This window comes from Lactuca saligna, chromosome 7 (genome assembly GCF_052625555.1).
Source record: "Lactuca saligna cultivar CGN05327 chromosome 7, ASM5262555v1, whole genome shotgun sequence".
NCBI classification, from domain to species: Eukaryota; Viridiplantae; Streptophyta; class Magnoliopsida; order Asterales; family Asteraceae; genus Lactuca; species Lactuca saligna.
This window is the reverse complement of record NC_136423.1, coordinates 168,114,071-168,129,663: the sequence shown is the minus strand read 5'-3', so window position 1 is coordinate 168,129,663 and position 15,593 is coordinate 168,114,071. Positions and strand designations below refer to the sequence as shown.

The 15,593-nt window shown below is 33.6% G+C and overlaps 1 protein-coding gene across 1 annotated transcript; it reads left to right on the top strand.

Annotated features, from left to right (window-relative positions):
* The first annotated feature begins 8,533 nt into the window (after nt 1-8,533).
* On the top strand, nt 8,534-13,742 carry LOC145007438 (uncharacterized). The gene is made up of 11 exons (XM_078966374.1): nt 8,534-8,600; nt 8,696-8,845; nt 9,045-9,176; nt 9,261-9,518; nt 9,624-9,652; nt 9,752-10,005; nt 10,190-10,611; nt 10,710-10,925; nt 10,979-11,116; nt 11,229-12,438; nt 12,581-13,742. Exons 1-11 carry the CDS (start codon nt 8,534-8,536, stop codon nt 13,740-13,742), a joined length of 4,038 nt encoding a protein of 1,345 aa, XP_078822500.1.
* Nucleotides 13,743-15,593: the final 1,851 nt, after the last annotated feature.

Genomic DNA, 15,593 nt, shown 5'->3' with positions numbered 1-15,593 from the left:
CAATCCACACACCAATTCACGACAATCTTCATTCATATCTACTTCCAGCATATGAACGACTGTGGCCCGTTTGAATAATTCGATTATTCTTAATAAACTCAATTATTCTGGAAGTCGAAACATGCAAGGTGAAACACAAGAATAATACTAATCCCATATGGCCTCAAACCTTTGAGTATAAACAAAACACGTTTTATTTATCACCATATCGATTACTCATTATTTGTCGTTTCGGGTAATCAGCTTCGCATTTGAATTCCAACACTTGTCCCATGCTCCTAGCATGCACACAATGTTTACCTATGGTTCTTACTTTTGTGAAATAGACAAATTGAACACATTTCCAATCATTCTCATTTTACAACTCCAAATCCATTTTCTTAAGTGTAAGAATATCAAATTCTTGTTACTTATAGAATATACTAGATTCTAACACTTTATGCAACGATCCTTTTGTAATGTCACTGCACCAAAGTCACAAAGACAATTGCCAATGATATTACAAATTCCTCTATCGGAGATTGTTACAAGACAATTCCTTAGATATGATGTCTCTCACTCAAAGTACATTCCTTTGAACATCCTTTTGCATAAAAGTTTCTAATCTAGACATAGATTTTCAATATTTACTTCCTAACATGGACACACTTCCATATTTTCCATATGACAACTCATTCTTAATAGAATCTTATCTATTCGTAATGATGTCGATATTGTCCGTCCAATATGGAAACACTTCCATAATTTCCAATACTATACTTCCAACTACTCACAAGCGACCAATCCTCGTCGAACTTTGGATTGTCCTTTGATAGTTGTTTAATTATTTTAGTCAAAACCAATTCTAGTCCCTTTTCCCTCTAAATGCACTAGACGTTTGGAAAATTTTAGAATGGTCAAGCATTTGCAATCGATCCTATACCCGAAGCGTATGGGACACGACGCACAATGTTTTATTTGCTATGTTCTCAAAATTAGAATTGCGAAAAGGAATGCCGTAATCACAATCGAAATTTTAAGAACACACTATGTACCTTTGACTAAATTTATCAACATTTCGCAACCTAATCCTTTAGATTTGAAATGAAGCATAATATTCTCTCCCTTAATTATAGCAAAACAACCTTTCAACTCTTACAACTTTGCAAAGTATGACTCTTGTTTTCTATAATTAATATTGCCAACTATGCAATACGTGCCTTAATAATCATACAATCATAACATTTATGCTCCCACTATCATGATGATTATTATAAAACATAACACTTATGCTCCCACTAGCTTCGACATGTATTCATAAACATCTTAACTTTCAGAAAAACAATACTTATTGAATTTCTTAAGTTCATGTTTCTAATACTTAGTGCTTTGATAATCTTTTATCAAGGCTTCTTGAACTTATACACCTTTGCCTTAGATAGTTCATATGTGTGTCTTACCAATTAAGACTAATTGCCAAACCTCACAATTCAAATTATGGAAAGGGATGCCGTAACCATGATCGAATTTGAGAATGCAATTTTACAATCACTATCTTTTAAAATCTTTCTTAGTGAAAGCATTTTCTCACAATCATTTTCATGAAGGAGGAAATCTTATGACACTTAGATTTAAACGGTGTATGTGTTCCTATCCATGCGAATTTGTTAAAACCAAAGTTTACGAAAAATTCAAACTCATATGGATCGAACTTTCTTAATCTTGATTTCTTGCCTTATGGAAGCACAGCTGCCCACCACGTCTTCCAAGTAGTTAAGCATCTTACCTTTTTCCTATCAATGTACCTTTCATTGATCAAGGTCCTTGCCTTTTACGCATTCAAATGAGAACTCATAGGACTCACATGCATAATTAACTCGATTGGATTGGTACAGAAACAAAATAATGTCTTCACGATAGGTTGTAAACCTCAACTCGTGCGCTAGTGATGATCGATAAGGTTTATTTGATTTGTTCTTGAAACTTTTCAAGACCATTAAGACTCCCACTGACTCCTTGACATATAAGATTCTTTTGTCAATAAACATTTCTTGACAAACAAATATTCAAGAGTTAGTGTAGTTTTTATCAAAACACTTCACAAATTGGTCCTAGTTGGTCTTTTTTCTTATTCAAGACATCACAACTTTCCACAATTGATGAATGTTATAAACCTTCTTAATACTATTCACTCAATGTCACAATCTTGACTTTAAGACTTGTTTTGGAATGAAGTATGATTGACTTCTTGATTTGACCATTTCTTCAATCTTTGATTCCTCTTCTTGGACATACAATTGTACCAAGACTCACTTAGAGGATCAATTGAGATATGGTTATTAATCATTGAGACCTATCATAAAGCATAAAAGCTACTCTCCCTTCTTCTTAGAATGGAGAAACTCTTATCTTTCTGCCTACTTGATTCTTCTTATTCGTTTTGCTATTGATCTAAACCCTTTAATCAATTCAAAATTACACTTAATCTTATAAGTATAATCATATTTACTAAACCTTTAGTAAATCATGACGAATATCTTTGTTACTCTTATGGTGAACTTGATCAACACACAACTTTGTGTACTCGATCTCCTAGTCCTTCACTTGACACTTTGTCAACGAATTAGTCTAATTATCAAATATGAAATTTCTCATTCATCATGCAACGAAGTTGCATGATTCCAAGTTTCTGTCCAATTGAAACTTGGGCGATGAGAAACTCTCTCTATTTGGTAAATTCTTGACTTTCCATAACACAATAACAAACAAATCCATTATTGCTAATAATTTTAACATCAATTTTTCATACACGTCATTGTAAGGATAAATAAATAAAATTTAAAATCAAAATTTATTTTATTGCGGAAAAATTTGTCCTTCACAATGCAACTCATTGAAAAACTTATGCGAATACATCTTTCTTAGCAATCTAATTCTAACTCTAAGTAGTAGCTCAAGAATCTAATCTTCGAGAAATGCAATCGAAATCCATTCCTTCACGGTTAGATTCTGCTCACTTCTTCCCTTAAGCTTCTTTTCTTTTCTTTGATCCTTCTAAACATCAATTGTAATCTTATCACATTATGTATTCAGAATCTAGAATGAAGCTTAAAAGAGTTAGTCAATGGATTTTACCTAAATTAGAGCCATACGTTTCGACTCTCCCATCTCTTAGATCTCTTAGGTAAATAGGGCAGCTTCGTCTCCAATGCCCTTTCTCTTGGCAATAAAAGCAAATTGACTCCTTTTGGAACAACACATGGAACTACTTCAGACATCGCCTTTCTCTTATGATCAAACTTTTCGATCATTGCATGTCTTTCATTGCCATTGTCTATATCCATAGAGGTCTCGAAGGCAGATTCACCAATCAACTTTGCTTTTCTGTTGCGCCAAACCATTGCTGATTCAGCAGCAATAAGCATATAGGTGAGATCTATAAGGGTCACATCGCGGTTCATCATATAGTACTCTCTTACGAACTCACTATATGAGTTAGGAAGTGATTGAAGAACCCAATCAACAGCCATCTTTTCAACGACAACGGATCCCATCATTCTTAACCTATCAATGTGTGACTTCATCCCTAGGACGTGTGCACACACGGACTTTCCCTTATTACGTTTACTTGCCAAAAGGGCTTGAGTGATATTGAACCTTTCAATTTTACAATCTTGTGGGTTAGGGAGAATAATTGGAGGAGGAGGAGGAAGTGAAGCATGATTTCTCTTTCCTCGATCGAATCGTGGAATATCATCTTCATGTGGAAAGCTTGTTACACGGGATTTGAGAAGACCATAGTTGTCGAACTTTGACATCGGGAGAAAAACGAATTCAAGGCTGATTGATTGAGTCCCTGGTAAATCACCCAAATGAAATTCCAAGGCTAGGACCCAACACAATATCCTACAACTCGGGAGAGGGATTCCGTAACCCAAATTGCAGAACATTTGAAGGTAAGTGAATGATGATTCACTAATTTCCACCATGAAAAACGAAAAAGAAATTTAAGTTTTAAATCTATGAAAACTCCTAGATCCTTTGAGATTCATTGAACATTTCAATGGCATGTTTAAATCTCGATATGCCCCTCTTGTTTGTGACTGGGATGCCGAGGATCACAAAGCGGGTGTGAATAACCATGCAAATTACATGGTGCCCTCACATGTTACAATCACCTATTCGATGTGCCGGTAAACCACACACGCTCCACCGAACTATGACAAACATTGAGTCACCCTTTGCTACCTTTGCTTAGAACCATTTAGTATGCCGGTAAACCACACACGCTCCACTAACGTCTTCGCAAGGGCACAAAGTGTAATTTCATGGAATTGCATCAATTCACTTTTGCCTAAGTAACTAAGATTGGGAATTTGAAAAACATTTAGTTACTTTGTATTTCATTATACTTATAATGGAAGGTTTCGTCCTATCCTACCCGTTCGGCTAACGACCCTCCACTAGTCAAGAGTGCGGTGGGTAAGAGTGGATACCCATTCAATCGCCATTTTATAGGCAATTTCCTTAAACACCCCTTATAGACCAGTTTCGTGAATGAGGCCTACTAACGGCAAGACTGACTTTTACTCATACATATATATAATGTTAGACTTTTAATGTTATATATAGTATAGAGTGTATTTTATACTTTTAAAATACTATATGGTTAACTTTAACAATTACACTTTTAATTCAATTAAAAGGTTAACCTAAACTTTCATGGATTTATTAAACCTCTTTTAATTATACTCCTTAATTAATTAATAAAACCATAAGGGTGTGATTTGAACTTTTCAAAACATTACTAGAGTTTTTAGAATTTAACATTTCTAATTAAACCTTTTAATCAACTTTTAAATTCCAAAACTTGAGGGCAAGTTTTGAAACCTTTTTTCAAAACATTTGGGTTTTAACTATTTAAATTTCAAAAAATCCAAAACTTTTGGGTTCAAATTTAAACTATAAAACCTAAAGGGGAAAATATGAAACCTTTCATAACAACAAGGATCAAATAACAAATAATTTTAAATTAACATTTAATCACATAATTATCCATATTTGATTTATTTAATGATTTCTTGCAAAATAATTAATCAATTATCTTATAAGGAAACAATTATCTTTAATTTGATCAAGAATATAGTCATATATATCATAAAATCGGATTTATATTGATCTAACATGATAAGGTAACTATCCATATGCAAAAACAGCAAGAAATCCCGAGATAAACATTATCTGACGAGTTGACTCGTCGAGTCAGGCATGGACTCGTCGAGTCTGCATGGACTCGGCGAGTTCATCCATGGACTCGGCGAGTCCAGCCTCTAGAATCCAAAAAATCAAAATTTTCAGTTATACAATGCATCAATACAATTGAAACCAATCTAGGCTCTGATACCACTGATGGGTTTTGGTCATAAGACATCCTATGTGCTCATACAAACCCTAATGCTTGGATCTAGGTTTCTCTATTGTACATGCTTTGAATCCAAGACTATAAACCCTAATTCTAGCATACATATAATCATATTAACATGAGAATAAGTTTATAGTGTTACCTTGATTGTTATGTAGCAATAACAATCCCAAATCTCCTTGTATTGACTTTGGAATGCTTAGAGTCACAAGTGTCACTCCTCTAATGGTTCACAAACACCATAAGCAAGAGGATGAAGAGGAGAGAGGTTGGAGGCTCCCAAAAATGTGTGTAAACCCTTACAAGAACCTTAGCTACGTTTTTGAGCCTTAAGGGGTCTTTATATATAGTTGGGCTATTAGGGTTATCTAACAAGGAAACCTTAATTTGGATGCTTAAGCCCTAAGCAACCCATAGACTCCTTTTATCAAGCCTATGGACGATTTCTTTATGGGTTTCCCATTAGAATTCGTCCATCCCTTAATGCAAGGCAATCCATGGCCCAAATTGCAATTATCCTATAATTAAAATTCCAGTCCCTTAAGTTTAATTAATCTCTTTTAGTCACAAAACTAATTACCAATTAACTATTGACTAATATTAATTAAACAATATGATTTCTCCTTTAATATATTATTCCCATAATATATTAATAAATCATATTTAATCCTTACTCTCCATAAATCATCCTATCAAGTTGCTTTGGTGAAGGCAACCCAAAAGGACCATGCACCATCGGGTCAAGTACATACCAAAATAGTTATGGACTTAGACACTAATCCAACAATTATGCCCTTTCCTATTAATCTTGCCTTGTTCCTATCATTGTTTGTTTTTCTGTTTATGTCGTATACTAAAAAACTATCATTATTTATTTTTAATAGAAAACGACAATTCTGCCCTTATATATGGACCGTTTTACCAAATAACTTATTTCATAATATAGCGGCCTACTTCTCATATAAAGCCACATAAAGGGCAACGGACTAATAGGAATGAACCAAAAAAAAAAGGCAATCAACTATAAAGCGACATAAAACATACCAGGAGCATCAACAAGGGCAAAAAGGCCAATAAACCTCATATGAAGGAAGCAAGAATCAGCAGACATCCCAAACCAAGTATACCAGGGTCTAGCAAGAAAAAGACAACAAATTGAAATAGTAAACAACATAAATGAAGCCACCCAACACAAAAGGGAAAAACATTCCAACTTATAGCAAAACCAAAAGGGCAAAACAATCCATCTAAGAGAAACATCAGGTCAATGGTTTGTAATCTTTATCAATCATATAATTACTTTTCAGATATCTTATCTACTTTTTAATCAAATATGATAACATAATAAATAGTTTTTTAGTTTCTTTTGTTTTGACTAAATAAGAAAATGCAAGGTACAATAAACAAATTAATAAGTTTTAGTTTCCAAATACAAGAATTATGCATAATACTAAATATAAATATTGTTTTCAACACACGGTGGTTGTTTTTTTAATATGAAATTATTTTTGTACAAATAAAATTTTAAAATCCAATCTAAATTAAATAATATTAACAAATATCACAAAAAATGAAACTTCAAGGTATTTTTTTATTTACTCGTATTAATATAAATCAGTGAATAAATTTGCATAAAATTAAGCCTAATGTTTAGAAAATTCAAAATTCAAAATTTTAAAATAATACTCACACAATACGAAATTCAAAACTTTTAGCAAATTGAAAAATACCTGATTGTGTTTCCATTCTTAATCGATTTTGAGGTATTCTTTTGAAGTTCTTCAGTTTTCGCTAATATCTTTATAAACAAGAGTTCTGCAAAAACAAAACCAGGTAAATTTCTTCCCAATAATGTATGTTCTATTAATAAAACCTAAGATTCACAAACTATTGACCATCTCTTACCTTCAATCTTGCTGTCTTCAACCCCCAATTTTTCGTTTCTTCAGTCTCTGAGTTCGACATCGACTATTTATTGATGTAAGTCTCTAAGTTCGACATCGACTTTGGTTGTAAGTTTCTCTTCCACATCTCTTACCTTCGTCACTTCCTTCATCGACTATTAATTGATGTAAGTCTCTAGTGACGATATCCTCTTCCGAATCGTTCCACATTCCATTTCAAAACACCCGATAATATGTAACTAATCGCATCCTTCTCATTTCCTGATTTTCGAGAATATCGACACAAATCGTTCTATGTTGTTTAATCGTCAAGGTTCTGACCTACATACACATTCTGAATGATAGCTCCATTTCATTTTTTGTACGCCACAAACGAGATTTGTAGTCAATTGGATAGATATGTTTAGGGCTACGTTTAATTGTACCCATCCATTCGTCATTTCTTTCTTTTTCGAATACCTGGAAATGGAGAAATGTAGATTCGTATGTTAGGTTTGGGAGGTTAGGGATGTTTCATACGTGGCTGCCAATTTTTGAAAATAGGGGATATTAATGATAAATTATACATTTCAAAGTGTATAAAGTAAAAAAATTATTAACCTATAATAAATCTATGACTATAATGACAATACTAAACTGCATTTCTATATTACAATTTATAATTTAAAAAAAAAATTAGTGGTATTGATGTATATAATATTGATGTACAAATCATTTTTAAGACAAATGATTTAGTGGTATTGTCATTATTTTATATTTAGGTTTTATTGACATAAAAATATTAGATTGTAACTACATTACAACTACGGTCCCACTTATATTATATTTACTTTATTTATTTTTTCAATGACTTTTGTCTAATTTTAAATAATAAATCCGGTTGTGTTGTTTTATGAATTATGTGCATAGCATTTATTTTTTTAACTGAATTGTGTTAATTGTTCAGAACGCAAGCAGATCATGAAGTCGGTTAATTCTAAAAAGACTAGAAAATTAAATACTTTTTACTTAGAAAATAGACAACACGTTAATTTGTCTGCTACATCAATCCAACAATCTTCAACCGCTACTAATGTTCTTTCTTCAATTAACAACGGTATGTTTATCATTTACCATTTTTTAATTTTATTTTTACATATTTTTTAAGTTCTTTGTATATTTTTTAATAACATAAAAATATGTACTATTATGACACCAACCCGTATTAACATGACAAGAAAAAACAAATATGTTATCTGCTTTGTTGTACGTTGAATCTTCATCATCTGGAATATTTTTTAACAAAGGTTACAAAGGTACATTTATTTCTTCACTATTATTAATATTCTATATCAATACAATTATCTACCTATTGTTAACTTTATATCATATGCTTATATTTCTTATGCAGAAAAAAACAACCATATCTACTACTTGCAAGCAAAAGAGAATAGAAGACGGAGAAAATTATATTTGGATAATAAGCGATTGAAGACAACAAATATAAGATTCAGCATTCTAAATCCATCAACTCCACATGTCTTTAAAAACATGGATAGCTGTAATTTTCTTATTAAAATCAACCACGTTTTACACTTCTTTTAACTGAAAAATACAATACATAAATTCTCATCTTTTTATGTTATTACCCTATAATCTTATATAATTTTACCTTCTTACCTATAATCTTATATAATTTTACCTTCTTATTTTGTTTTTTACGTCATGTCTTCAATTTTTTATAATATATTTTTTTGCAGATCAATTTAAGAGCGTTGGTCTTCAAAATGAAAATGTTCATTCATATAGATCTCGAGGAAATGAAAATACGCCCTTACAATTTTCTCCTTTATACATAAATGTTAGAACTCCGTTATCTAACATTACACATGGTAATAATTTTCTTTTTAAATTTACTATGATGCATTCTCTAATAAATTTATAATCTTTTTTTAATATACTATTATTTGTTTCAGCTAACATTGGTTTCAATAATTACCCCACTTCAACGTTAGCAAATAAAAGTAACTACTCTGTGCTTTCAAAAGATATGACATCCAGAACTGCATCTACAATATGTCAATCTTCATCATCGATCATGTTAAATCCAGGATGTCATAAATTAAAAAGGAAATCGAAACATTTATCTCCTATTCCATTAATTGACCTGACAGCAGATGTAGAAAATATACATGAGGTCGTATCTGAAAACTTAATCGTTGGTATTTCCAAAGGTAAACAAAAATATATCCATTTTTATTATTTTTTACAAATCAATTCCTATATGGTATATATTTATAAAGTTAGTATTATATTAATAACACTTAATTTTTTTACAGAATATTTGGATCATGGTGATCAGATTGTTGTATGCCAAACATGTCGTGCAAAGTTATAGACAAATGAATCCATTAGAGGCAAACAAAAAAAGAGCACAAATTTTTCATTATGTTGTGGTTATGGCAAGGTTCAACTACCAGATTTAAAAAAGGCACCACCAACTTATGAAAGAATGTTTCAATCAAACGATTGTAAAAGCAAAAACTTCAGGAAAAATATACGACGTTACAATTCAATGTTTTCTTTTACATCGATGGGTGGTAAGATTGATACTTCAATCAACAAAGGAAATGCTCCATACATTTTCAGACTTGGTGGCCAAAATTATCATAGTATTGGAAGTCCTTTACCAGCAAAAGGATCGCAACCAAAATTCTCTCGGTTATACATTTATGATACTGATAATTAAAAATTCATATAGGCAGAGATGTTTTCGGTAAATTTTCATTTTTCTTATTCATACTCTATTTTAATATATATATATATATATATATATATATATATATATATATATATATATATATATATATATTGCTGATGTTATTTATATTTTCCTTTCATATAGTGGGGAAAACCAACAATCTACATCATTTGATAATGAAATTATTGAAGAATTGAAGGTCATGCTAGATTCAAATAAAGTCTTGGTTAGCTCTTATAGAATGGTAAGAGATGCTTTTCAGAAAAATCCTCACGTTGATATGAAGTTAAGAATTATCGGGAAAAGGAATTGTGATGGAAGAACATATAACCTACCAACTGCTTCTGAGGTTGCAGATTTAATTGTAGGTGACATTTCAGATTCGATTGAAAATAGGGATATCGTTGTTCAAACAAAATCGGGTTTTCTACAACGTATCAGTGAATTGCATCCTTCTTACCTTCCTCTCCAATATCCACTACTATTTCCATATAGGGATGATGGTTATAGTGTTGACATTCTTCATAGAGGAATTACAGATACAACCAACAGCAAGCGGGCGACATGTACAATGAGAGAATTTTTTGCTTTTAGAATTCAAGACAGGGATCATTCGTTCTCACTGATTCTTAATTCAAAAGGTTGTTTCAACAATTTATGGTAGATGCGTATACTATGATTGAAAGTGAGAGATTGCATTACATACGCAGAAAACAACATGTTCTTAGATACGAGTCTTATGAGAATTTACGTAAGCAAAAAGCTCAAGGAGCTACAAGTATCTCCAACGTCGGACAACGTGTGATATTACCTTCATCATTTACTGGTGGTGCACGCTATATGCTTCAAAACTATTTGGATGCCATGTCGTTATGTAAAGGTATGGATATCCTGATTTCTTCATAACCTTTACGTGTAATCCCAAATGGCCAGAGGTGAAAAGGTTTCTTAAGGATACTTCACTTCAACCAGAAGACAGACCTGATATACTATGTAGGTTGTTCAAGATCAAGCTTGATGCATTTATTAAAGACTTAAGGAAGAATCATATCTTCGGCATAGTTCAAGCAGGTATTTAAAATTAACTTATTTCATAATTCATGAGATTAAATGCTTTTTATTTCATATTTTTAACATTTTGCTTATGGTCTAACCATATTTTTTTGTGCAAAATATTTTGCAGTTGTTTATATAATTGAATTTCAAAAAAGAGGTTTGCCACATAGTCATATATGTCTATTCATGCATTCTGACTACAAGCTACCCACTGTTGAATTAATCAATCCCATAATATCCGCCGAAATACCAAACAAAGATGAAGATCCTGAATTGTATTCACTTGTGAATGAGTTCATGATTCATGGTCCATGTGGAGCTGAAAATATCAATTGCCCATGCATGGTGGACAAAAAGTGCTCTAAAAACTTTCCAAAGCAATTCTGCAATCATACATCTGTTGATCAGGATGGTTTTCCCTTATATAGGAGAAGAAACAATGGTCATTTTGTTGAAAAATCAGGTGTCAAGTTGGATAATAGAAATGTTGTCCCCTACAACAAATATCTATTGAAAAGATATCAGACACATATTAATGTTGAATGGTGCAATCAGGGATCATCTATAAAGTATTTATTCAAATACATAAACAAAGGACCAGATAGAGCTACAATTGCCGTTGTACGAAGCAACAATGATTGTGATAATCATGATGCTGTCGATGAAATAAAGGAATATTACGATTGTAGATATTTATCTGCATGTGAAGCATCATGGAGAATTTTTACATATGATGTTCATTACAGATATCCTTCTGTGGTTAGACTACCTTTTCATCTTCCTGGTCAACAGCAGATTGTATATGGGGAAGACGATGATATTGATGATGTTTTGGACAAACCTTCTGTTGCTACTTCAATGTTCACATCTTGGATGGAGTGTAATGTAATTTCAAGTGATGCACGAAAACTTACGTATGTTGAGTTTCCTACAAAGTTGGTTTGGAATTGTAAGAATAGGTTTTGGAAGCCTAGGGAAGTAGGAAAGTGCATTGGTAGAATTCATTCGGTTTCACCTAATCTAGAGGAAGCTTATTTCTTAAGGATTCTTTTAAATAAGGTGAAAGGTCCGAGATCATTTGAAGAGATTCGCACAGTAAATGGTGAAGAATATTTGTCTTTTAGAGATGCTTGTTATGCTCTTGGGCTTTTGGATGATGACAAAGAATACATCGATGCAATTAAAGAAGCAAGTCATTCTGGAACTGGTTTTTATCTACGATTCTTATTTGCCACATTGTTGATGTGTAACAGTATGTCTAAACCAGAAGTTGTTTGGGAAAATACATGGGAATATTTGGCGGATGGAATTCTTTATAATCAACGACAGAGATTAAAGTTATCAGGTATTAAAATTTTATTATTATTATTTATTTAAAAATTAAAATATTTATTTTCTAACATACATTTGATAAATTTTTAATTATAAGTAAACATTGGTAATAATATATGTAATTAATTTGATATTTTGTCCTCCAAGCTTAACTCTTAGTGAAGATCGGCTTATGAACTTAACTCTGTACGAGATAGAACAGATTTTACTTCGTAACAACAACACTCTGAAAAATTATAAAAACATGCCTTACCCGGACGTTGATTCTGTTTCTTCTTCAAACAATCGACTTATCACCGAGGAGCTAGATTATGACATTTCCATTGTAAAGACTGAGTTTGACCATATGTTTCTTGCATTAACAAATGATCAACGTGACATTTTCCTTGATATCATGGGTGCAGTTAAAAAAAATAAAGGAGGTGTCTTCTTTGTTTATGGTTATGGTGGATCAGTTAAAACTTTTTTATGGAAGACAATATCTGCAGCAATTAGATGTGATGGTCATATCGTTTTAAATGTTGCTTCAAGTGGAATTGCTTCGTTATTATTGCCCGGAGGTAGAACATCTCACTCTCGATTTATAATTCCATTTGAACTTACTGAGGATTCTGTATGTAAAATAAATCGAAGTAGTGAGCTCACTAGCTTATTGAGAAAAACATCTTTGATAATTTGGGATGAAGCACCTATGGTCCATAAGCATGCATTTAAAGCTTTAGATCGAAGTTTAAAAGATGTATTGAGGTCTAAAAATTCTACCGAGTTGAATATTCCATTTGGAGGGAAAGTTATTGTTTTTGGAGGAGATTTCAGACAAATTTTGCCTGTTATTCCGGGTGGTAGCAGACAAAACATTGTTAACGCTTCTTTAAGTTCTTCATATTTATGGCAACATTGCAAAATCCATAAGTTAACAAAAAACATGAGGCTAACGGTTGGAAGGGATCAGTCTGCTGTAGAAAAAATAAAAGATTTTGCAGAATGGCTATTGGATATAGGAGAAGGAAAACTTGGTGGTCAGAATGACAGCGAAACGGTTATTGATATTCCAGATGATATTCTCATTAGTGATCCAAAGGATCCTATAGGTTCGTTAATTGAGTTTGTATATCCTTCGATTTTGGATAATTACAACAATACAAGTTATTTTCAAGAAAGAGCAATACTAGCTCCAAAGAATGAAGTGGTTCAGGAAATAAATGACCGTTTGCTATTGAAGTTTCCAGGAGATGAGGTTGGATATTTAAGTTCAGATAGTATATGCCAATCTGAATTTGTCCATGATCAGTTTGATGCAGATTTGTAACAGCCCGAAATCTCAAAGTATTGTTAAATCACATTTTGGGGTGTCTTAAAGGGGGGACTCGGCGAGTTGGAGCTTGACTCGCCGAGTAGGATCGCAGATCTGGTCGTGGGTTCGCGACTGGACTCGACGAGTCCAGTTATAGACTCGGCGAGTCGACGCTGTTCAGCGGAAAACCCTATCCGTTCAGTTTGGGACGTATATAAGGGATCTTATGCCGTCATTGTCTGTCTTTTGGCCGACTGAGAAGAACCCTAAATCGGTTGTGGGCATCCAGAGCAAGGATTGAAGATCATTGGTGATTTGAAGAAGTTATTGTCCAAGAAGGAGAAGGTTTTGGCTAATGGGACAGCAAGGGAATCACGTTTTGAGGCTTGGGGACACAGAGAGTACGTGATTCAGGTAACCTTTCGGATTATTTCCTGTATTGTGAATGTGTGCATGGATTTAGGGTTTATGGAACCCTTTTGTGGTTAGATTGATGGTTACCCTTGTTTCCCAAACGACTATAGCCTTGTATTAGGACCTTTAGAGGTCCAGACGGTCCCATACCTGTGTATTTCGGGACAATATTTATCTCAGGAAGCAGTTTGATCGACTGCATGGCATGGACTCACCGAGTCAGATGAGCAGACTCGGCGAGTAGCTTGAAGATTCACTGGGACACGCCGAGTTGTTCTTCAGACTTGGCGAATGGAGTCGGGGTGGCCCCGCGATTCTTCCACGAGGAACTCGTCGAGTCAAGAGAGATACTCGACGAGTAGAAAGGGAACATCTAGGAATTTGTGAGGACGACTAGACTCGCCGAGTCGCCAGGGTACTCGTCGAGTCTAGTCGAGATGACCGTGGACCGTTGACCAGAGTTGACCTGTGTGATTTCTTAGGGTCAGTTAACATGGAAGATAGAAGTATTAATAAGAGATATATGATGTTATAGGGAGCTTGTAGCTCGGCGGATCAAGTGCAAGGGATTTTAGGAGTTGCTAACTTCCAGTATCCGCGAGGTGAGTCTTCTCACTATACTGTACCCGGAAGGGTTTGATTGTGTGACCGGAAGGTCGAACATGTTATGTGTTATGTATATATGCTATAAATGGAAAGTTAGTTGCTACGCGTGATATGCATGTTTATATGGGCCGGAAGGCAAAGTGTTATGTGACAGAAAGGTCGGGTATGATATATGATATATGTGCTTTATGTGTTAGAGTAAATGTATTATGTGCCGTATATGTTTTGGGCCGAAAGGCAATATGTTATGGGCCAGAAGGCAATATGTTATGGGCCAGAAGGCAATATGTACTATGGGCCGGAAGGCAACACGTTATGGGCCGGAAGGCGATTATCTCATGGGCCGGAAGGCATTGTGAAGTGGACCGGAAGGTCAGGGCCTGGAAAGGCGTATGTGCGTAAGGTGTATATTGGGGAACTCACTAAGCTTCGTGCTTACAGTGTTTTATGTTATGTTGTTTCAGGTTCTTTCAGTAACGCGGGATGGCACCGGCTCGATTGTACACACCAAAGAAAGAGTTGTATTCTGGAGGATCCTGGTTTTCTACTAAGTGAAAATGGATCTATGTTTTTGTAATTCAAATGTGTATGAGATTTTAAACAAGTGATTTAATAATAATTTGATTAATTAAATGAAAATTTTGCCTTGAAATTTACGGTGGTACAAATTGGTATCAGAGCCTTGGTTTGAGGGATTCGGATGCGCCTTCGGGTAAATCTGGACTCAAACTGAGGAAATAAGAAAAAGTTTTCAAATAAATAGTTTTCTAAAAGTGGATAAGAGTTCAAAGAGAATGCAAGAAAGAGCAGTGTGTACAATCAGCCAGAGCCAAACAGTGATTTCCC

Coding starts and splice junctions, on each gene's coding strand:
- LOC145007438 (XM_078966374.1), top strand. CDS start 8,534: ATGTTATCTGCTTTGTTGTACGTTGAATCTTCATCATCTGGAATATTT. Junction 11,117..11,228: donor CTTCGGCATAGTTCAAGCAG/GTATTTAAAATT, acceptor AATATTTTGCAG/TTGTTTATATAATTGAATTT. Junction 12,439..12,580: donor AATCAACGACAGAGATTAAA/GTTATCAGGTAT, acceptor TTGTCCTCCAAG/CTTAACTCTTAGTGAAGATC.